The 24,448-nt window shown below is 43.5% G+C and overlaps 1 protein-coding gene across 7 annotated transcripts in view; it reads right to left on the bottom strand.

Annotated features, from left to right (window-relative positions):
* Positions 1 to 21,535, bottom strand: part of ADNP2 (ADNP homeobox 2) — a 31,656-nt gene extending 10,121 nt beyond the window's left edge. Inside the window, exons 1-2 of one of the 7 annotated variants that reach the window (XM_045458083.1) lie at positions 21,405 to 21,535; positions 13,368 to 13,488 (exon numbers count right to left, since the gene is read on the bottom strand). In XM_045458083.1, coding sequence (XP_045314039.1) covers positions 13,368 to 13,475 — 108 coding nt within the window. In that variant the 5' untranslated portion in view covers positions 13,476 to 13,488; positions 21,405 to 21,535. Of the gene's footprint in view, positions 1 to 13,367; positions 13,489 to 19,565; positions 19,748 to 20,475; positions 20,809 to 20,840; positions 21,119 to 21,400 lie in introns of those variants that run through there. The other 6 variants (XM_045458085.1, XM_045458082.1, XM_045458081.1 and 3 more) reach the window with 6 other exon arrangements.
* Positions 21,536 to 24,448: the final 2,913 nt, after the last annotated feature.

The raw sequence follows: 24,448 nt of genomic DNA, 5'->3' as shown, positions 1-24,448 counted from the left end.
CGTGCCCCTTCGAAACAGCATACCTGTGTCCCTTGGATAAATACCTAGTAGTGCAATTGCTGGGTCACAGGGTGAAAAATTTTTTTAACATTTATTTTTGAGAGAGACAGAGAATGAGCAGGGAAGAGGCAGAGAGAGAGGAGACACAGAATCTGAAGCTGTCAGCACAGAGCTCCGAGCTGTCAGCACAGAGACTGAGGTGGGGCTCGAACTCACAAACTGCAAGATTATGACTTCAGCCCAAGTTGGACGCTTAATCGACTGAGCCACCCAAACACCCCTAAAAATTAAAGTTTTAAAGTGTAGTTAAAAACTATAGTTTTATAAGAAATAAACAGATGAGATTTCCCACTAATGATTTTTATTAAGTTTATTTTGAGACAGCGCAAACATGGGTGGGGCAGAGGGAGATGGGGAAGGAGGATCTCGAACTCATGAACCCTGAGATTATGACCTGAGCCGAAGTTGGACACTTAACCGACTGAGCCACCCAGGCGTCCCCCCACCCCATAATTTTCAAAAAAGAGAAGCTCCATAAGCAAACACGGTCTTCTGTCAGGGGTGAGCACTTGGGAAGCTCCTGGGAGAGTATCAAGTAGGAGCTCCAAGTGTGTGCCTGACCAAGGACACCAGAGTCAGTATGGGGAGGACAGTGTGGACAAGGGTGCGGCCAACACAACAGAAGGGGGTGAGGAGACGGAGGGAGGGATGGGGATAGTGAGAACTGGGCAACCAGATGCAACAGTGTTCACACTGAATCCTGCGTCAGATAAACCAAGTGCAAAACGTATCTGGAGGAAAACTGGAGAAGTCAGAATGTGGACTAGGTATCAGATGAGAAAGACAAGCGTTAACAACACCGAAAGATGCAGGTAACTGAAAAAGCATGACCAGTAAGAGAATAAGAGCTCACTGTGGTAAAGACCCTACTCACATAAGTGTTTGCACAAAAAAAGAGAAGGCTAAACAGTAAGATGTCAGTAGCGGTAATCTCTGAATGGCAGAAATGTGGCATTTAAAATTTTATTTTCTAAAGAAAGGATTACCTCCATTTTCTAACTTTCCCAGTTTACACTGCTGTTTTTACAACGATTAAAGATTATTTGTAATACAAAAAAGAATTAGTTAAGCCAGATAATAATATAACAGCTGTCTTCAAATGTACCTATGCTAATACACTGCTTACCAAGTCAATTCAGAACTAGAGAAAAGTGCAAATTCGTACAAAGATTTAAATTGGAAATGATGTATTCTGAGGTGATAACATATGTACAAGTAAAACGTATGACAACAATAACACAAAGGCTAGAATGGGAAATGAGAGCATAGTATTGATGTTTTTTTCTTTTAATCTTTATTTATTAAGTAATCTCTATTCCCCATGTGGGACTAGAACTCACAACCCTGACATCGAGTCGCATTTTCTACCAACTGTGCCAGCCAGACACCCTCTGTAAGGTTCTTATATGTGGAGCAGTATTATATGAGAAGGTAAACAGGGGCGCCTGTGGGGGCTCAGTTGGTTAGGCATCGGACTCTTGATTTCAGCTCAGGTCACGATCTCACAGTTCGTGAGTTCAAGCCTTGCATCAGGCCCCATGCTAACGGTGCGGAGCCTGCTTGGGATTCTCTGTCTCCCTCCCTCTCTGCCCCTCCCCTGCTTGTGCTCATGCTCGCATGCTCTCACTCTCTCTCAAAAACAAATAAATAAACTTAAAAAAAAAAAGGTAAACAAAAACATACAGCTAATAAGCCAATAATGGGAGATAAAATGGAATCATAAAAACTGTTCAATCCAAAACAAAGCAGAAGAAGAATAAAAAAGCACAGAAAAGACAGTAAAAAGAAACAGTGACATGGGCAATTTAAACCCAACCATATCAATAACCACATTAAAGAACAAGAGCTGGAAACTTTTTCTAAAGTAAAAGCCAGATAACAAATACTTAGGGCTCTGCCAGCCATGCAGGCTCTCACACAATTACTCAGTGCCACCATCATACACAAAGGCAGCCATGAACACTAACAAGCATGGCTACGTTCCAAGACAGTTTATTTACAAAATAGACAGCAAGCCAGATTTGGCCCACGAAGCATAGTTTGCCTACCCCTGGTCTAAATACTTAAATTAAGAGGCACAGAGTATCAGACTGGGTAAATAAAAACAAGATCCAATTAAATGCTATCTACACAAATTTCATTTTAAACGTTTTTTTAAATGTTTATTTTTGACAGAGAACAAGTGGGGGAGGGGCAGAGAGGGACGGAGACAGAGAATCTCCAGCAGACTTCGCACTTTCAGCAACAAGCCAACTTGGGGCTCAACCTCAAACTCACAAACCAGGAGATCATGACCTGAGCCGAAATCAAGAGTCGTACACTTAACTGACTAAGCCACTCAGGCGCCCCCAAAATTTCACTTTAAATACAAAGACAGACAGGTTAAAGGTAAAAAGATGGAAAGAGAGGTGTCATGCTATCACTCATCAGAAGAAAGCTGGAGGAATCACATTACCATCAAACAAAGCAGATTTCAGGGGGAGAAAATATTAACATGGATAGAAGGTCACTTTGTAACAACAGGACAATTCATCAGCAGAACAAAGCAATCCTAAACGTGTATGTACTCAGAGAAAAGTACATGAGACAAAAACTGATTAAATTGAAAAGAGAAATAAATCCAAATATACAGTCAGAGACGTCAACACCCCCTCTTCTCTCAATGAGAGAATATAACAAATCCACAAAAATCAGGAAGGATAAGGATACACAGGACTGAACACAACCAACCACCTGACCACCTGACCAAACGCTAATAGAGCTCTCCAGCCAGTAACAGCAAATCCACATGAAACACTTACCAAGACAGAGCTTGGGCAGAGCCCTAAGTCTCAATAAATTTAAAAGAATTAGAATAATTATAAAGTATATTCTCTAAACAAAGCAAAATTTAACAGAAATCTGTAACAAAAAATAATCTAGAAAATCCCCAAATTCTAGAAATTAAACACACTTTTAATTCATGGATCAAAGAAGAAATCATGAACAAAATTAGACAGCATTTCAAAACTGAATGAAAGTAGAAACACGGTAAATCAAATGTGAAGGATATTTCTGCAATGCTCTCAAGGGACATTTATGGTGTTAAGTACTAAGAAAACAAAGGGCTAAAAAACAAGATCACTACAGCTCCTACAGATAAGAAATAATATGAACAACTTTATGTCGATAAATAGGACAACTTAAGTTGAAATGGATAAATTCCTTAAAAAAAGACCACCAAAGCTGGTTCAAAAAAAAAAAAAAAAAAAGAGAGACAGAAAGAGAAAGAGATGATAACTTGATATCTAGTCAAGAAACTGAATTCAGGGGCGCCTGGGTGGCGCAGTCGGTTGGGCGTCCGACTTCAGCCAGGTCACGATCTCGCGGTCTGTGAGTTCGAGCCCCGCGTCAGGCTCTGGGCTGATGGCTCAGAGCCTGGAGCCTGTTTCCGATTCTGTGTCTCCCTCTCTCTCTGCCCCTCCCCCGTTCATGCTCTGTCTCTCTCTGCCCCAAAAATAAATAAACGTTGAAAAAAAAAATTAAAAAAAAAAAAAAGAAATTGAATTCAAAGTTAAAAACCTTCCCACAAATAAAACTCCAACTCCCGATGGCTTCGTTGGGAATTCTAAACATTTACAGAAAAAATATTATCAATTCTACACTAAGTTCTTAAAGAGGAAGAAACAATTCCCAGTTCATTCCACAAGGCCAGCATTACCCTGACACCAAAACCAGACAAAAGATGTTACAAAATTAAAACAACAGACCATGTCACTCATGAACATAGATGGAAAAATCCTTAAGAAAAATTCTGCAAATCCATCCAACATATAAAAAGAACCAAGTGAGGCTCCCGGGTGGCTCAGGTCACGATCTCGCAGTTCGTGAGTTCTAGCCCCACATCGGACTCCGTGCAGACAGTGCCGAGCCTGCTTAGGATTCCTCCCCCCCGCAAAATAAATAAATAAATAATGGGGCTAACAATCACACTGCATGGTAACACAATGAACATTCTTACTGCTATTTTAAGCTTCATTTCAATTTTTTTTTTAATTCAATACCACCAAATGTTAAGGATACAACTGAAACCCTCACACGCTATTTTTTTTTTTAATGTTGATTTATTTTTGAGACAGAGGGAGACAGAGCATGAGTGGGGGAGGGGCAGAGAGAGAGGGAGACACAGAACCTGAAGCAGGCTCCAGGCTCTGAGCTGTCAGACCAGAGCCCGATGCAGGGCTCACGAACCGTGAGATCATGACCTGAGCCGAAGTCGGACACTTAACCAACTGAGCCACCCAGGTGCCCCCCTCACACACTATTATTAACAGGAGTGTGGAGTCACACTACATAAAGGTCTGGCCGTTTCCTATAAAACTAAACAAACAACCCCATAAACAGATGTCCACAAAAATACTTTTATAAGAACATTCATAAGAACCTTATTCACAATAACTAAAAACTAACAAGAGCCTAGGTGTCGAACGTCAGAAGAAAGGATCAATAAACAAGGATCAAAAATCCATCTAGGTAATGGAATACTGCAACCACACAGAACAATCTCTCACAGGAGCACATATAATTTCATTTACACAAAACTGTAGAATAGGCAAATCTAATCTATAGTACAAAATTTCAGAACAGTGGTAGTCAGTGGAGTGGGGCAGGGACTGACCGAAACAGGGCAGGAGGAAACTTTCTAGAGTGAAGGAATTGTCCTACATCTTGATGGAGACTCGTTATTTCATGAAGATATGCATGTCACAAATCATCATCTGAAGACACTTTAGTGCATTTCACAGCATATGAATTCCCCACCCCCCAAATGCTGTAACAAACACTAAACTCTAGTGACATGTAAGCTGAGTGTTAAGGGTAAAATGTACTGTTGCTGCAACATTCTTTGGAATGCATCAAAAAATAAGAATGATGGGCTAAAGACAAACACATAATTGTTTAATATATGGAGTTATTCCCATATACATACAATATAATTGTTTTACAGATGATGATTTTTATATATGCACACACACACACATATATATATATATTAATTTTGTAGAATTTAGGTAGATGAGCTTTCACTGTACAGTCCTTTCAACATCTCTGTAGGTTTAAATTTTTCATAAGAAAACACTGGAAAAGAAAGAAACAGCAATGTTTTGTCACAGGAGATAAGGGAGGAGAGTTTATTATTTTTTTAAATATAATTTATTGTCAAGTTGGCTTCCATCCAATACCCAGTGCTCATCCCAACAAGTGCCCTCCTCAATGCCCATCACCCACTTTCCCCTCTCCCCCACCCTGCATCAACCCTCAGTTTGTTCTCTGCATTTGAGAGTCTCTTATGGTTTGCCTCCCTCCCTCTGTAACTCCTTTTTTGCCCCTTTCCTTCCCCTCCCCCATGGTCTTCTGTTAAGTTTCTCAAGATCCACATATGAATGAAAACATATGGTATCTGTCTTTCTCTGACTATTTCACTTAGCATAATACCCTCCAGTTCCATCCACATTGCTGCAAATGGCAGGATTTCATTCTTTCTCATTGCCGAGCAGTATTCCTTGTGTATATAAACCACGTCTTCTTTATCCATTTATCAGTTGATGGACATTTAGGCTCTTTCCATAATCTGGCTACTGTTGAAAGCACTGCTCTAAACATTGGGGTACATGTGCCCCTATGCATCAGCACTCCTGTATTCCTTGGGTAAATTCCTAGTAGTGCTATTGCTGGGTCAGAGGGTAGTTCTATTTTTAATTTTTTGAGGAACCTCCACACTGTTTTCCAGAGCGGCTACACCAGTTTGCATTCCCACCAACAGTGCAAGAGGGTTCCCGTTTCTCCACATCCTCACCAGCATCTGTTGTTTCTTGAGTTGTTAATTTTAGCCACTCTGACCCGAGTGAGGTGGTATCTCAGTGTGGCTTTGATTTGTATTTATGGGAGGAGAGTTTAAAGGAAGTGTTTTCCAATGCCAGGTGGGGGGGGGGGGGGGGGCGGCTAGTAAGAAAGAAAAAACAGTTATTAGGAAATAAATAGATACTAACAATATTCCAATATATTTTTATAGATAAGATATAGAAACAACAGGTTAATAAGCTCTTAAACATCTACTTATACATATATAGGTCTCTTAAAGATTGGTATAGGGGTGGGCTCACAACATGACAATCTGTAACACTGGTTTAAATGTCAATTTAATCCAAGACTTGACCCACAGAAATGGCTACTCTGAACACAACAGCACAAACTTGATGCAGTGAAGAACCAAGAATAAGTACCTAAACAAACAGAAAGACATTCAATGTTCATGGGTAGGCATACTGTCAAGATGTCAATACTACCCAAAGTGATCTACAACACAATCCTTATCGAAATTCCAAGTCTCTTTTGCATAAATGGAAACCCAATCTTCAAATTCATATGGAACTGCAAGGGAACCCAATAGCCAAAACAATATAGGAAGGTAGGAAGGAAGGAAGGAAGGAAGGAAGGAAGGAAGGAAGGAAGGAAGGAAGGAAGGAAGGAAAGCAGGCAGGCAGGCAGGCATTGGAAGGCTCATACCTCCTGATTTCAAAACTTACCATAAAGCTACAGTAATGAACAGTATATGGGCACCTGGCTGGTTCAGTCTGTGGAGCATGATTCATGATCTCATGTAGCACCAGCATGAGGACAGACATATAGACCAATGGAACAGAACTGAAAGCCCAGAAATAAAACCCTAACATCCATGGCCAAATGATTTTTGACAAAGATGCCAAGTCCATTCAATGAGGGAAAAACAGTCTCTTCGATAAATGGTGCCAGGATAATGAATTTCCACAGGCATAAGAATGAAGTTGGACTCCTACTTCACACCACATACAAAAATTAATTCACAATGAATCAATGATCTAAACAGAAAGAAATACAACAATAAACCTCTTAGAAGAAAACATATAAAAGAATCTTCATGACTGGATTTGGCAATGGATTCTCTGATACTACATAAAAAGCACCAGCAACAATAAAAAAAGGAAAAAAAAGAAAGAAACTGAACTTTATCAAAATTTAAAACTTTTGTGCATTGGAAGATACTATCAAGAAAGTAAAAAGAAACCTACAGAATGGGAGAAAGTACCTGCAGATCATATCTAATAAGAGTTTAACAACCAGGATAAAGAACTGCAATTCAACAAGAGAAAGACAAATAATCCAATTGAAAACTGGGCAAAGGATTTAAACAGAAATCTCTAAAGAAGATCTACAAATGACTAGTGTCCGATTTCAGTTCAGGTCATTATCTCGCGGTTCGTGAGTTCAAGCCCCACATCAGGCTCACTGCTGTCAGCCTGTCTGTGTAGAGACCACTTTGGATCCTCTGTCCCCACCTCTCTGCCCCTCCCCTACTTGTGCTCTCCCAAAAATAAAAATTTTTTTTAAAAAAAAGAAGATATACAAATGGCCAAAAAGCACATGAAAGATGCTCACCCTTGTTAGCCACTAGGATGGTAAGGGAGGGAGAGAGAGAAAGGAACAGAAAAAGAAAGAGGACAAGGACGTGGATAAACTGGAAATCTCATACGCAGCTGGTAGGAATGTAAAAGGGTACAGCCTCTGTGGGAACAGTTTGGCAATTCCTCAAAAAGCTCAACATAAAATTATCACATGATCTAATAATTCTACTCCTAGGTATATACCCAAAAAACTGAAAACAGGCGCTCAAATAGATACTTGTAAGCCAAAGTTCACTGCAACATCATTCACAACAGCTAACACATGGGACCAACCCAATGTCTACCAAGAGATGAACTGCTAAACAAAAAAGGTGTATTCACACAATGGATATGATTTAGCCATAAAAAGGAACAACATTTTGATACATGCTACAACATGGACTATGCTTCAAAACATTTACCTAAGTGAGATAAACCAGGCACAAAGGGACCAGTATTACAATTCCGCTTACATGACACATCTATAACAGGCAAACCCATGGAGATAGGGTAGATGAGAGGTCACCAGGGGCCGGGCTGGGGAGGACGGAGAGTTACTGTTTCATAATTAAAGTTTCTGTTTGAGGTGATGAAAATTTTGGAAACACAGTGGACCGTGAAACAACACAGGTTTGAACCATACAGGTCCACTTATACACACACTTTTTTCAATGAATATGTACATAGTACTGTAAATGTATTTTCTCTTATGATTTTTTTTAACATTTTCTTTTCTCTAGCTTACTTTATTACAAGAACACAGTACATAATACATTCAACATACAACTGTTGGTGTTGACTTTTGATTCTGGTCAACAGTGGACTATTAGTAGTTAAGTCTGGGGGGAGTCAAAAGTTATGCCCGGATTTGACCACGCAGAGGAAGGGAACTCAGTGCCCCCAACCCCCACAAAGTTCAGGAGTCAACTGCAGATACTGTGGATAGTTGCAAAAACAGTGTAAATGTTATTAATACTAATGAAGTGTGTACGTAAAAATGGGAAAAATGGCAAATTCTATGTTATATATGTTTTGCCATAATAAAAAACAACTTTAAATATCCTTGGAAGATTTAGGAGAAAAAAGAGGGCAAAATATTTCATTACTTACTTTACATGGGTTATATGCTGAAATATTTTGAATATATTAGGTTAAGTAAACTAAATTATTAAATATAAAAAAAAAATCTGAGGTCTTAGAAAATACCAGTGAGAGCCAACTCCAAGGGCACAGGACTAGTGCAGCTGTATGGGGCCCTGTGCTCAGAAAGGCCAGTGCTGGGGTTTAATGCTCTGTTGTTACCATCTTGAAATTGATCATTATTTTATCTTTGAATTTGTTTTGTAAAACCAAGTCTGATAGGACAATGGGGCACATGGTCCTACCTCCAATTTTCCTGGGGAAGAGTCTGTGCCTGCTCTCCACTCCTCACCCTGCAGTCATTCCCACTCTCATCCACACCACCTGGGGCAGTGACCAAGCTGTTAGGAAGTCCACATTCCATCATCACCTCCAGTGGGAGCCTGGCACAGACTCAGGCAGGGGAGGGCTCAGGTGGGGACCTTGACCCCTGCCTGGATCCAGGTACCACAAGCACAGAGGCTGCAACCCCTTGGGAGTTACTCACGTGCTGTGGGTTGGGACAACAGGCCTATGGGCCAGCCCAAACCCACTTTTTTATTTTGTACAGTGCCCCGTAAGTTACATCGCCAGCCCCTACTTTAACCAATCAAATGTTAACTTTCAAAAAAAATCAAGAGGGGCGCCTGGGTGGCTCAGTCGGTTAAGCGTCCGACTTCAGCTCAGGTCACGATCTCGCGGTCCGTGAGTTCGAGCCCCGCGTCGGGCTCTGGGCTGATGGCTCAGAGCCTGGAGCCTGCTTCCGATTCTGTGTCTCCCTCTCTCTCTGCCCCTCCCCCGTTCATGCTCTGTCTCTCTCTGTCTCAAAAATAAATAAAACGTTAAAAAAAAAAAAAAAAAAAAATCAAGAGACTCCAATGAGTAGCAGGATTTAGATCTACTTTTAGAAAAGAAGATGAGGTTCTTGGAAAAGTCTATCTTCACTAAAGTTCATTTTTCTCATACAGGCTTTCAACAAGACTGTGTTGCCTAAAATCTGAAGTCCTAACTCTTGGGAAAGTACAGTCCCAGACACTCTGGAAATCAGAGAAGGTAGCATGACATCTCACTGAACTTGAAATGCTGGGTAAGGAAGAAGGAAGAATCATGACAGGTGTCCGCTCCTTAGCTCCTCCAGTTTCCGATGCAGACTCTGCAAGCCTCCCAGTCTTCCGCTAAATTCCCTTTGGCTCAAACTGGTCAGTGTTGGTTTCTATTGCTTGAAACCCAGATTCTAAATACTATGGGGGATTAAGAATAAATGCATCTGACATGGAAAAGAATTATTAATATAAAATTCAGTGAAAGACAAAAACAGAGCTAGTATACTATCATATATAGGTTGATCACCCTCACATCTAGAAAAATACACAATGTTAACAACGGATATTTTGGGGTAATGGCTTACAAATGAGTCTTCTTTTCTTATCTATGTTTCTGCATATGTTTTCTAATTTTTCTAAACTGAACTTTATATTCCCTGAATTTTAAACAATTTTATAAAATATAGGACCAGCTACAAATTAAAAAAAAAAAAACAAAAAAACTTCTCCCTCAAAAGAATTAGTAACATTTAACCCAACAGTTAATCTAAATGAATACTTGTAAACCATTCAGATCTCTCAATTTCACCTTATAAAGTATGTACATATCTGTATGCACATAATCAAGAAAGTAAACAAGTCTTGAACAAATTCAGATGACTAAACACATTCTTAGGCTGACGAAGGAAGCAAAAGCTAGTGTGCTGTTCTACACAATGTCAAAAACAAAGGACACCAGGATGAAAATTTTAGTTGTTACTGGTGTTTTATCTAAGAATAAAACAAAACCAATTTTGGAACAGAATTCCATTTATAAACTGAATTCACATTCAAGGTCACGAAAGAGACATGACAGCCAAAGGCCTGACCCTAGACTAGGTCCATCATGGACAAGGAGGACGTGCTATAAAGGATCAGAGGATATAAAAATACCAGTTTGCTTCAGTTGATAACCATCCTGTGGTAATGTCAGACTATCCTTATTCTTAGAAAACACACATTTGAAGTACTACACACACACACACGAGCAAATGTTAAAGCAAACTGTGAATGACTGGTTAAGTTGGTTTAAGTGTCATGTGTTCTTTTTTTTTTTTTTTTTAATTTTTTTTTTTTTTCAACGTTTATTTATTTTTGGGACAGAGAGAGACAGAGCATGAACGGGGGAGGGGCAGAGAGAGAGGGAGACACAGAATCGGAAACCGGTTCCAGGCTCTGAGCCATCAGCCCATCAGCCCAGAGCCTGACGCGGGGCTCGAACTCATGGACCGCGAGATCGTGACCTGGCTGAAGTCGGACGCTTCACCGACTGCGCCACCCAGGCGCCCCAAGTGTCATGTGTTCTTGAATTCACTCTGCTGGTTGGATGGGGGTTAATCAACTGGGTTGTGGTTCTAAATTCCATGTTCCTGGAATACCCTTTCTAATTCTTCCCACTGAGGAATCCTACCCATTCTTTAAAAATAAAGAAAACATTTCAAATCTCATCTCCATAAAGGCCACACTAGCCTCCCCAGCTAGAAGTGATCTTTCTGCCTATTTCTCACTATTACTGTTAACTATGTCTTTTGACTCTTACTAAACTGTCACCTCTCTAACAAGGGTGAGGATCCTGGTATCTTAATTCTCTATATTCCTTCACTGTAATAAGGACGCTGAGGTCCAAAGATTAACTGATTTGCCCAAAGTCACATAACTAGCTAAGAGCCAAGATTAAAATAAAAAGCATCTCTTTATATCTCCCCAATGATCCAAAAACATTCTTAGTCTATTTACTGAAAGATGCTACTACCCTTCAGGGCCATTTTTTGAGCATCAGCCACATGCCAGGCACCACTGTAGGAGGTTCCCGCATGTTATCATTTGAAATATCCTGTGTCTATTATGTACACACTTGTGTTCTTAGCTGATATATTCTCCACAAATATTAAATACACATACTTAGTGCGATAAAGTGATTTACAAGAAAGTTATAAGAAATGATTGATAAGATTATTCAGATGACCTAACATGTATTTCTCAGATAAATTTGGTCTTCATTCACAGTTCCTGAAAACGCTTGCAAGCTGTAAGGGTGCAATGGTATTTTGTTATTAATGACGGTGACTGGCAGAACCATCCCCCATCCCCCACCCTCCCCACCCCCGCCAAAAAGTGCAGCTGGTTTCCAGGATGACCACCCCAGCTTCTGGGCAGGTGAGAGGGGCTGCAAGTTGGACAGACCAAAGACTTAATCAATCATGACTATAAAAATTTTATTTCTCTCTTCGGGGAGCTTCCACACGTGGGAAACCAGAACACTTCTGTTATATGAGGGTGGGGGAACCCCCCTTACACACACACATTGTAACTGGGTATGCGAACTTTATTATTGTTTTTTTTTAATTTCAGAGAAAGAGAGAGGGAGAGAATGGGGGAGAGGCAGAGGGAGAATTTTAAACAGGCTCCATGCTCAGTGCAGAGCCTGATGCAGGGCTCAATCCCACGACCCTGGGATCATGACCTGAGATGAAATGAACAGTTGGACATTCAACCAATGAGCCACCCAGGCACCCTGGAATTGGGTCTAGGAACTTTAAAAGACTTCTCTATTACTAACGGCCTATGTCTACTATCAGCCTTCTCAATCTTGTCTCCAAATAATCACCTTGCTTTCTTCCTCATGCATAAAACATGACTTATAAACACAGATGCAAAGAACTCTTGAGAATCCTCTTACTTTAAGACTGCCGCTGAGCAGTAGCATCTCCCCAAGAGCTTCGACTTCAGTATCTCCCCCACCCTTATATTTGCAGGGGAAGGCAGCATTTGAGAACAAAGATCTCTCTGCAACAGTAATGTCTGAACAGAGAATTACCTGGAATCCTTCAGAAATTAGTGTTTGTCTACTTGAGAGCAACAACCAGTTCTGGCCATAACGAGGATCCTGGTAATTAGTTTTACACCAACTTTTAATAAATAAAATCAATCTGGCTGAAAGTCTGAGATTTAACCCTTCTCAGGCCAATACTGTGACTCAAACTGTTCACGAGTTTAAACACCAAAAAAAACAAAGAGGACACGGTCTTATTTTGTTAGTTATGAATAAAACATGCATACAATTACCAATGGCTTCAAGGATACACACCAGACCTTAACGATATTTATTTCTTTACTACATATGCCAGCCATATATTCTCAAGTTATAAGAAAGGAAAAAATTATACGAGAACGCAACTTATCAGAGTATGTGATTGTGACTTTAATTTTTAAACTTTTGTTAAGACTGCACATATCAAATTCACAAATCAGAAAACCCCTATCACATCATGTACAAATTCCCATCTGGTGATTACTCCAACAATAGCGGGAAATCAAGTTAGGGTCTTCTTTTGCTAAAATAACAAATAATTCAATACACTCCCTTCAAGGATCAAAAACCAATATATTTGATAACTAATGATGATAAAAAGGCCCACCTGAAAGTAACCTTAAAAACTTGAACAGCTTAAAGTAGCTCACTTTAAGTCAGAAAGACATAAAGAACTAATGATGCTCTCACGCAGTCATTTGAATTATTAGCAATTTCCATCTTGAAGAACCTTATCCATTCTTCAAAAACTCCCCGTTCAAATCTTGCCTCCATAAGCCAACCTCGCGCCTCTAGCATCACTGTCCTCTCTCCATCTGCCTCATGCACTCTTACCTTCAGCAACTCCTTGCAGCTGTCAAGCCCAATATCCACAAGAATGCCTTTCACCTTTCTTCGTACCTTCCTGATGTTGTCAAGATTTTCCACAGGAATTTGAAACATTTTTGAATCTTTCCTTAAAAAGAAAGAAAACAAAACTGAGTACCTGTATCTATATCTTTAACAGAGTTCGTAAAACACTAAGAACAGAGTAATTTTCAACAAATTATGCTAGGACAACTACATATCCATATGCCAAAAAATGAAGTTCGACTCTTTCTTACCACCATACACAAAAATCAACTCAAAAATGTATCATACACCTCTGTGTTAAGAGCTTAAACCTTAAATCTCAAAAGAAAACAGGCATAAATCTTCGTGACCTTGGATTTGGCATCGGATCCTTAGATATGACACCAAAAACCACTAACAACTAAAGAAAGAGTTGGACTTCATCAAAATAAAATACTTTTACACCTCAAAGAAAACCATCAAAAAAGTAAAAAGAGAATCCACAAAAATGGGAGGAAACATGTGCAAATCGTATTTCTGAGAAGGAACTTCTATCCAGAACATATTAAGAAAATACCTCATAATTCATAACTAAAAGACAAAGAACCCAACTTAAAAATGGACAAAAGATCTGAATATTTCTCCAAAGATAATATGCAAATAGCCATTAACACAGGAAAAGACGCTAAACAACATCAGCTGTGGAAATGAAACTCAAAACCACAATGAAATATGTAACTTGACACCTACTAAAATGGCTATAATTTAAAAAAAAAGAAAAAGGAAAACAAAGACAACAGCGCTGGAAAGGATGTGGAGCTACTGGACCGGACCTCTCATACCTGGAGGGAATCGTGTAAAATGGTGCAACCAGTTTGGAAAATAGTCTGGCAGTTCCTCAAAAGATTGAATATATAAGTATCACATGAACCACTGATTCCACTCAAGAGAAATTAAAAACGTGCATCCAAACAAAAACCTGTTCACAAATGTTCACAGCAGCATTATTCATAATAGCCAAAAAGTGGAAACAACCCACATGTCCATCAACTGATGAATGGATCAATAAAATGTGGTATATCCATACACTGAAATATTTGGTCATAAAAAGAAATAAAGTACTGACACGTGCTATGATGTGGATTAGCCCTGAGGAACACTGTGCTAAGTAAAAGAAGCCAGATATGCAGGACCACATATTCTAAGATTCCATTCTTATCAAGCATCCAGAACAAATTTAGAGAGACAGAAAGTAGCATATTAGTTGTCTAGGGCTGAAGAGGAACTCTACGGTGATGGCTAAGGAGCAACACCAATGTTCTAAAAATCAAATGTGACGATGTATGCACAACTCTGTGAATATACTGGAGGACGGTGAATTATTCACTTTAAACAGGTGAATTGTACGGTATGTAAATTACATTTCCATAAAGCTGTTTTTTTCATGTTTATTTTTTTATTTTTGAGAGAGAGAATGAGAGGGGAGGGGCGGGGGAGGGGGGGGGGGACAAGAGGATCTGAAGCAGGCTCTGTGCTAACAGCAGAGACCAAAACACGGGGCTTGAACTCACAAGTTGACGCTTAACCAACTGAGCCACCCAGGCACCCCTCCATAAAGCTATTTTTAAAATATCTGAAAAGGCATAAAATTAAACTAAACCCTGTGGTACTTGACCAGAATAGGAGGTACAGGTGTGACCTTATTGTTTTTAATATATACTTAAATAAAAAATAAGTACAACCGTAAATGTGCGTGTATATATTCCATAGCTTTGTCACTAAGATGGCCTAGAAGCAGCTGCACACTCCAGTAGCAGTGAGCACTCCTAAGGCCCAAATCTTACTTTCTAAATAGAACTTTCCATTAAAAAAAGAACCAGGACTCCTTAGAGAAATGGCTGATTCTAGGGCTGGATCATGGAAAAGACAAGATGAGCTGAGATTGTCCTGTACCAGAAAATAAGGAAGTTGCTCAAAGAATGAAGAGACATGTCAAAAGGACTCAAAAGAAGCCAGGTTAAAGAAGTTCCCACAACCCAAACATGGGACAATTTGGGCATCCAATAGATTACAACCTGTGCCAAGGAATTTTCCAAAGACAACGCGACAATATCTCCCATCCCACGTGCCGTTTTAAAACATGATCTCGACAGGCCTCCTCAAAGGTGGGGCACAGATGCCCTTGGACCTGGGGCAGAACTTTTGTGGCTGCCTCAACCAACGAAGTATGGCAGAAGCAATGCCACGTGACTTACCAGACTAGAGCACCAAAATGCCACACACTTCTGCCTGTCTAGGAACCTTCACTCTTGAAATCCAGACACCACATCGTGAGGAAACCTAACTGGCCCACGTGGAGAGACCTACATGGAAATGCTCCGACATCAACCACCAGACACGTGAACGAAGACACTTCTAGACACCTGCCTATCATGTCACCTCGGCCTTAGAGTCTTCCCGGAGGAGGAATCAAACAAGTCATCTCCCCTGCTCCTGCCTGAACTCTGGATTCAAAGAATTAAGTTTCAGAAAATGTTTTATTCTATGAAGTTTTGAGGTGCTTTGGTATATAGCAACAGTGACTAAAATATAATCCACCAGAACATAAATTTAAGTCCATGGTGATTTAAACAAATACACTGAAACTCTGCTCAGGAATGGGATATGTACATGATTTCCAAGCGGCTCCCTAAACATTACTTAATAATAACCAAGAGTAACTCACAGAAGTCTGGTAGACTTCTTAGCCCAAATTAAGATACCCTGTACAAAATAGCCTATATTTATCAAGTGCCCAGACCATACAAGGTAGCACTACTCATAACAGCCAAAAGATGGAAACAATTTAAGTGTCCACGGAATGGTAAATGGATAAACAAAACGTGGTACACCCATACAACACAATGCTACTTGGCATTAAAAACTAGGCACTGATGCTTGTCACAACAGGAATGAATCTCAAAAACATGCTAAATGAAAGAAGGCAGACGCAAAAGTCCTCACTGTCTGACTCCATTTACGTGAAATATTTACAAGACAACTCTAGAGATAGAAGGTAGGTAGCTGTCAGCTGGGAGTGGGAACAGGTTATTGGAGTGTGCCAGAAATGTTGTATCATTAGACTGTGGTGATAGTCATACAACTCTATATGAATTATACACTTATAAAAAAAGATCATGGGGGCGCCTGGGTGGCGCAGTCGGTTAAGCGTCCGACTTCATCCAGGTCACGATCTCGCGGCCCGTGAGTTCGAGCCCCGCATCAGGCTCTGGGCTGATGGCTCGGAGCCTGGAGCCTGTTTCCGATTCTGTGTCTCCCTCTCTCTCTGCCCCTTCCCCGTTCATGCTCTGTCTCTCTCTGTCCCAGAAATAAATAAACGTTGAAAAAAAAAATTAAAAAAAAAAAAAGATCATGAAGAAAAAAAAAAGTTACAGAGAGGGAAGGAGGCAAATGTAAGAGACTCTTAAATACTGAGAAATGAGAGGATGGGGGGGGGGGGGTGGGGGGTGATGGGCATCGAGGAGGGCACCTGTTGGGATGAGCACTGGGTGTTGTATAGAAACCAACTTGACAATAAATTATATAAAAAATAAAAATTTAAAAAATCATGAAGAAAAACTAAAGACCATTTCCCACTGAAAACAGTTCCCACTGAAAGATACTAAAAATAAGTAAATACAATGGGCCAGTCTAACTGGATTCTTTTACTAGAAATGTTATTGAGCTGGCAAGACTTCCGTGGGATCTGAAGGTTCCATGGTAATCATGTATTTATTTCCTGACTCTGATGGCTGTACTCTGGATATGCAGGATGCTTCTCTTGTGCTAAACAGCATTGGGGGTAATGTGGCATCTTGTTTGGCAACTTACTTTCAAATATTTCAGGGGGAAAAGTTCTTTGTATTATACTTGCAACTTTGTATAAATCTGCAACTATTTCAAAAAGCTTTTTGGTGGCGCCTGGGTAGCTCAGTCAGTTAAGCATCAGACTCTTGATTTTGGTTCAGGTCATGATCTCACACAGTTTATAGATCAAGCCCTGCATCCAGCTCTGCACTCACAGTGCAGAGACTGCTTGGGATTCTCTCTCCCTCTCTGTCGCTCAAAAATAAATAAATAAACAAACCTAAAAAAAAATAATTAAAAAAAAGGTTGGTTTTTTTTTAATGTATAAGCTATCAAAGCTAAAAAAGTCAAATTCAAGTTAAAGAACACCAGGTAAAATAATGAATGCCAATTTTTTATCAAAATAACTTTTAAAGATTGATAATATCTATTGATAGTGAAAGTATGTACACAAATCATAATTTCTACATGTTTAGAGGGTAATTTGGCCATATCTCAAGATTAAAAAAAAATTTTTTTAACGTTTTATTCAGCTATTATACTGATTTATTTGAGAGAGAGAGAGAGCGCGAGCAGGGGAGGGGCAGAGAGGGAGACACAGAATCCAAAGCAGGTTCCAGGCTCTGAGGTGTCAGCACAGAGCCCGATGTGGGGCTCGAACCCACCAACGGGGACCCAAGCTGAAGTCAGACGCTCAACCAACTGAGCCACCCAGGCGCCCATATAGCCAAAGATTTTAAATGACAATTTCTATGAGTCAGCAATTCCACTTTCACACCCCTCTTGTAACCCCTCCTCCCCCAGCATAAACCTGGTGCCCCTCCAAGTTCACATTTCTTGCACACACCAGGTTGCAATTATCTATTTATATACCCATTTCTCCTACTAGACTGAACTTCTTCAGAGTAGGAATCGTGTTTTATTGGCATGTCTGGGGCCTATCACTGAGTGTAACATACAGCAAGTGTTCACAGTAAATGAACAAGAAATTAAATAAAACAGGCTAAGAATCATAAGACATGCAGACAAAGGTTCAAAAAGGTTATGGAGGATTAGAGCTGGAGCCCAAGACAGTCTAAGTGAACAGACCAGCATCAAAAACCGATCGAGGTAAAGGAAAAGTCAATGTATTTGGCAAAAGGTAAGTGAAACCAAAAAGGCAGCCTAGAATCAAATGAGCGGGTTTGGGGGGAAGAGGGGTTAACATGTAAGAGGGAGAGTCTCAGGGTGGGTACAAAGGAAACGCAAAGTTCCTCAGAAGCTATCCTGAAATGAGTTTTCCAAACCCCATTATCTAGGTCAGAAGTGTATCTCAGGCTCCAAAGGAGACACTGAAGGATCATGCAGTACTTTATAACTGAAGGATATTAAGTCACAGGAAGTAAAGTAAAATATTAAATTATTGGAAATGAAATGCACCGAACTGGGTTCTAGCTTTCAGAAGCCTCACCTCACAGAGGAGCTGTCAGGAGCCTCATGACGGTGCCCCTAAAAACTAAACCCAAGGTCACTGTCAAGCCCACACTGGCTCCTGTGGCCAGAGCAAGGCTCAACAACAGTCATTGGATGCTTTCCACTCAACTCCACCAGACTTGCTTTCGTTTCCCCCCTAGAGTTCCATCACCCTCTCTGCCTTTGGGGCTCTTCTTGCCCAGAGCCAGCTGCTGGTTAGAAGTGTCCAAGAATTAAAGCCACCACCCACATGTACCTGAAACAAGGAAGCTAACTTTGTCACTTGCAAAGAAGTATGGCTTTACATAGTAAGCACTGGTCTCACAGGGCTTTCACAAGCACCGCGTACAGGTATTGGTGGCCTTTCAGCAGCACTAGCTTAGGGGCTGGACTACTGTCACAGGCTGCTTCCTGGAGGCTGCTGCGGACTGTTAGCTGGCCCTATAGCTACTTGTTCAAGGCTTGGGAGTAGGGCCAGGAACTGTCAGTCTTCTTCCTTGAATCTGGAGAATAGGCACTTTTTATTTTCAGACAGAGGTGCCCCCATTCCCACACCATTGCTAAGGCGGTCCCCCCCCCCAAAACAAGTACATTACATCCTTCTCCACCACGAAACAGGAGACTGATGCAGCTGCACTCCTCTATCAGTCTCAGTTCACTGATCACCAAAAATCCCACTGATGTGCACAATAGTATTTCCCAAAGGGGCATTTGTAGGGTTTCCTTTGTTGTTTTTTAGCATCTTGATCATTTAAAAACATTCCATTCTGGAAAAAATAACACTTCAAAAAATAGCCGTTCAGGTAATAGACGAAACTTTTCAAGCCAGAGAACCCTTGTTCTTGTGAAATCTAAGTTCCAAAAGGGTTTCACATGAGAGGCAACACTACACACTAGTCTCGCCGGCAAAGACTCTGGAACTGGGGGGCACCCGGTGGCTGAGTCAGGGAAGCCTCCGGCTGGATTTCAGCTCAGGTCACGATCTCACCGTCCATGGGTCCGAGCCCCGCTCGGGCTCTGCGCTGACGGTGTACAGCCCGCGTGGGATTCGCTTGCTCTCCCTCCCTCTGCCCCTCCCCTGCTCACTTGTTCTCCCAAAATAAACAAACAAACATTTAAAAACACACGTATATTCTTTAACCGTACTTCCTGGGTTCAAATCAACTCCACAATTTATAAACTGTAAAAATCTGGCAAATTACTTAATCCCAGGGCCTCAGGTGACCGTAAAACAGGAGCGCACAACCTCGGAAGCAGTTGGTGAGGATGAGTGAGTGAATACAAGAAAGGCACAAGCCCTGTGCTTGCTATCATCTAACTTCAAAATCCTAATGAAACGTCCCGGCCACTGGAACGATACAGGACTTGCTTTTCAAGCAACTTAAGAAACACGTAATGCCCGTGCCCTACGTGAGAGCACAATTCTCAGGCCCCCGGCCGCCTCCTCACCGGGACACACTGCCTGGCTCAGGGCGGCAGCCAGCGGAGGGCAGGGCAGAAATGCGGCCGCGCACACGCGCATCGAGAGCACACGCGCACAAAGCTCACAGGTGCCCCGGGGCCGCTCCAGGTGACAGCCTGGCCACAAGTCGGCCTCCGTCTCCCGTAACCAATCAACATCCAGCCACCCCCCCCCTCGGTCACACAAGTCAACGGGTCCCCCACTCCTGGCCGTCTCGCAAGCGGCACCCCTTCCCCTTCCCCGTACAGATCCGTGGTGCCACGCGTAAAGACCGGCGGCTCAGCGGTCCCAGCTCCAACCGAATTATCAAAGTTCGTTCACAAAACCGCCAGTCACGCCTCCATCACTTACCTCGGACCAGAGGGGAGCCTGCTCTCGTCACCTCCACTTTTACTCGCGGTCCCCCCCACCCCCAGCCGTGCGCAGCCCCCATCAGACCTGTGTGGCCCACCGGCCCAGCTCCCGCCGCGGGCGCCTCGTGGCGCCAGGGCCCGGGGCCGCTCGTTCGATTCCATCAGAACCAGCGTTAACCGCATTCTAGCAAGCCTTCCAGTCAAACGCAGAGAAAACACTTCAAATAGTTAACTATCATCAGGCAACTGCGCACTACTTGAACTGGCAGGTAGCGTTTTTGACGTCCCAAAGCCCAATGTTCGCAGGGAACTCGCAAACACCATCTCTGCCCGCGCAGGCCGCGGAGGCACACGGAAAGTTACAATTTTAATGTCAACATCTGCATATCCATCGTCGCCATTCACGTCAACAGCTCCGGAGTGGCTGTCGCGGTCCGGAGCTGCTCCAACGGTCCCTCTCCGCCGGAGGACAAGCGCCCCCGGGCAAACCTCGGGGCGGCCGTGCCCGCCCGGTCGACGTTAGCGGCCGCCCCCGGCTGCTCCGAGAACAGGCTCCAGGGCGAAGCTCGGGGGGCTCGGCGCGGCGGGAGGCGCGCCCCGCGGAGACCGCCCTCACCTCGCCCCGGCCCGCGCGTCCCTCGGCTCCGCTCCGCCCGGCCCGGCCCTCACGCCCCCGCCCCCGCCGCCCGCCCCCCGCCGACCACCCCCGACCCCCACGTGACGCGGAGGGATGACGGGCGCCGTCCGGGCCGCGAACCCCGCGCCCAGAGGACGTCGCGGGATTCGTGAGGCGGCCGCGGGCCGCGGGCCGCGGGCTGTGGGCGGGGCGGGGCGGGGCCGCGGTCTCGGCCGCCGTCGGGACTTCGCGGGCCTGGGCCGGGCAGGGCCGGGGGCGTCGCCGCGGGGCTGGGCCGGGGTCGTACCTACCGCTGGGCGCCAGGAGCGCCGCCGCGTCCCCCGCCGCCTCTCGCCGCGCCGCCGCGGCCCGCCGGGGCCCCGCGCCCGCGCCCGCCTCCGCCCCGAGCGGCGGGACCCCCGCCTCGGCGCGCGCCCACCCCCGCGCGACCCCGTCCCCTCCTCCCAGCACGGCCAGAAAGAGAAAATGGCGCTCGATTTGCCTCCGGAAGTGACGCGTGCCCTCATTTGCATGCCAATACAGCCAGCCAATGGGAGGAGAGTGTGCCTGGGACCCCTGGACACTGCCCCACAGGACCCTTGGGGCCCCTGCCTAAAGCTGGACTGGAGGCTCAGGAGTGAGAGTGGGGGTCCCCTGTTGGAGCCCCCGCCCCTCCCCCCCTTCCTGCCACAGTGGGCTGGCCTGCCAGCCCCTCACTAGCATCTCTGCAAACTCTCGAGAGAGTTTGAGGAGGTGATGACGTCATTAAAGGAGGGGTGGAGCGAGGGTGGCGTCGACCACGTGACCGGTCACGTGGGCTCACCAGAGCTTTGACTTCATTTGCATGGAATGGGGGTGGAGCTAGTGGCAGTAGCAGGAATGGGTGACCCCGCCCACATCTCAGAGCCAATAGGAAACCGGGCGTGAGGACAATCTTGCCCTGCCATTGGAGAACAGAACTTGGGCTATCAGAACTTCGACAAGTGTGCCCTTGAAATTGACACATCTTGGTGAACTGGCTGGATGGGGTCTCTTGAACTCATCATTCTTTTCTGAGAAAACTGTCACACTTTTTCTTGAGAATTCTGATTTTTAAGTTAGAGTCACACTATATGTTGTGTAGGGAAGAGGTTAATTGCATACATTTGTAAAAACTCTTAACTGCCCTAAAAGTTCACTTTTGCCCAGATTTTAATTGTGAAGCAATACTATTATATTTCTCAAAACGAGGTAACACGTGAAGTAGGAGCTTTCAAAATAGCTTTGGGTATTCATCCGTTGAGTCAGACTTGCATGGGGGAAGAGAAGGACCACACCGCCTTCAGGGATCTTGCACTTTAATGAGAGGCCAGGTGTGTATGCAAACACCTCCTTTTACTTATCCGGTCCTTGTCCTATTCTTGCTCCTTAATGACCATTCCACCCCTTTCCCATCTCATTGACCCTCTCTGGGCAACACCTGCCCTTCCTCGACTTCATTTTCAGCAGAAGACCATGTCTCCTTCCAGAACACCAAGACCATCAGACTTTGTCTGCCTCAATCTCCCAGCTGCTACGTGCACACCTATTTCCTCAACAACTACCCCGACCCGGGAGTCAGTTTCACAGGATGTGTCTGCCCCTGTTCACAACCAGTCCGTCACTCCTGGGACCTTGTTTGCCCTGCCCAGCACCTCATGTTCGGCCATTCTCTCCCATAATTTCAGCTTTTTCCCCTTTACCAGTACCTCCTACTCAGTAGAGCCCAGAGACCAAAAACAGCAGGCACTAAATAAATGTCTGAATTCATTTAAAAATTGTGTTAAATTCAGGGCTGATATTACATAACCACAGTTTGCTTCTTTACAGGAATTCCCTGCAGGGATACAAGTCATAATTGAAGAAGTGTTTGTTCCTTACATGTATTAATGAATTATGATTTAATATGATAATGAATCACAGTGGTAAATGGGTATGATATACCTATATATATTCCATTGAGAAATCATGAGTGTAATGAACAGCAAAGTTAAAGCTTTCCAGTCCCCCTTGATCCAGATAAAGGTGCTCTAAAGAGAGCATTTGGTCACATTTCTCCCAACATTGCCTGGGCTCCCTTGACTCTACGTCTTCGTGTTCTCCCGCTGCAACCCTTACCACTGCAGAAACGCCTGGGTCACCCGTGACCTCGCAATTGTCAGACCCAAGACCAGATGTGAGTCCTCACCTTCCATTGGTAATCACTCTCCCTTCCTGAAACTCTCCTCTCCCTGACAACTCCCAAACGTGCCCTTTTATCATCTCCAAGCTCACGGGCTGTTCTTACGTCTTCATCAGCTTCCCTTCCTCAGCTGATCCTTAAATGTGGCTCTCCAGGACTATGCCCACTTTCATTCATTTTCAACCCATGTTCATTACCCAGGTCCTATGTGCCAGGCACTGTAGTAGGTATCAGAAGTCCCACCCCTCTCATTTTATTTCTCTGTATACTCTCCCTTCTTCATCTCCATTGCAGACTCAAATGTCACCACTTCAAATCCCAATCAGTATATCTACCTCTTTCCTAAGCTTCACTTTTATTTTTCTGGCTGCCAATTGGCAGCCCCACTTGGGTCTCCCACAGGCACCTCAGATTTAAAATGTTCCAAACAGCCCATCAGCCCTCCTCGTAATGACAGTGAGCAGTGTGCTTAACTGTCCTTCACTTTCCCATCTCCAGTTCTCCCGTTTTACATCCTAAACATTCCTCCAACCGGTTCTTTCGCTGGCAGCCTTGGAACTCACGTCATTCCTGACGAACACCAATACAAGCACCTACCTTATCTCCAGCTTTGGGTCCTCAGGTATATTCTCTAGTCAGCCATTCTACCAACCTAGCTGAGGAAAGCTGGGCCCTGTCATCCTCTTCCTGTCTTCATCCTTCCACATCCCCCCCAGCATCAAGCCCAGTGGGGAACAGGGCACACAGCTCCCCACGCTTGACCAGTCCCAGCCCATCTGCTCCTGAAAACACCACACAGTGTTTGTTCACAGAATTCCTTTACTCCCCACTGCCTGAGCTAATTTTCATTCCGTTGCCATCCAAGGCTGAGTTCTGCTGGCCTCTCTTCCAGGAAGATCTCCCTAACCACAACCACTAGGCACAGAAACATCCCAGAATGTGGGAGGCGCTTCTCCTTGGTATTCCAGAACATTCTGTGTGTGTCTGTCACTGCACTCACCGTGTGGTTTTGTCAGCATCTGCGAATGTGTCTCCTTCCCCAGGAGTGCTGACCAACAGGGACCATGCCTTCTTCAGCACTGTATCCCTGATGCCTAGGCTACTTTAGTAAATATAATGTAAATAAATATTACAATAAATATAATAAAACTTCAA

The sequence above is a fragment of the Leopardus geoffroyi genome, chromosome D3 (genome assembly GCF_018350155.1).
Source record: "Leopardus geoffroyi isolate Oge1 chromosome D3, O.geoffroyi_Oge1_pat1.0, whole genome shotgun sequence".
Taxonomy (NCBI): Eukaryota; Metazoa; Chordata; class Mammalia; order Carnivora; family Felidae; genus Leopardus; species Leopardus geoffroyi.
This window is presented reverse-complemented; position numbering and strand designations above follow the sequence as displayed.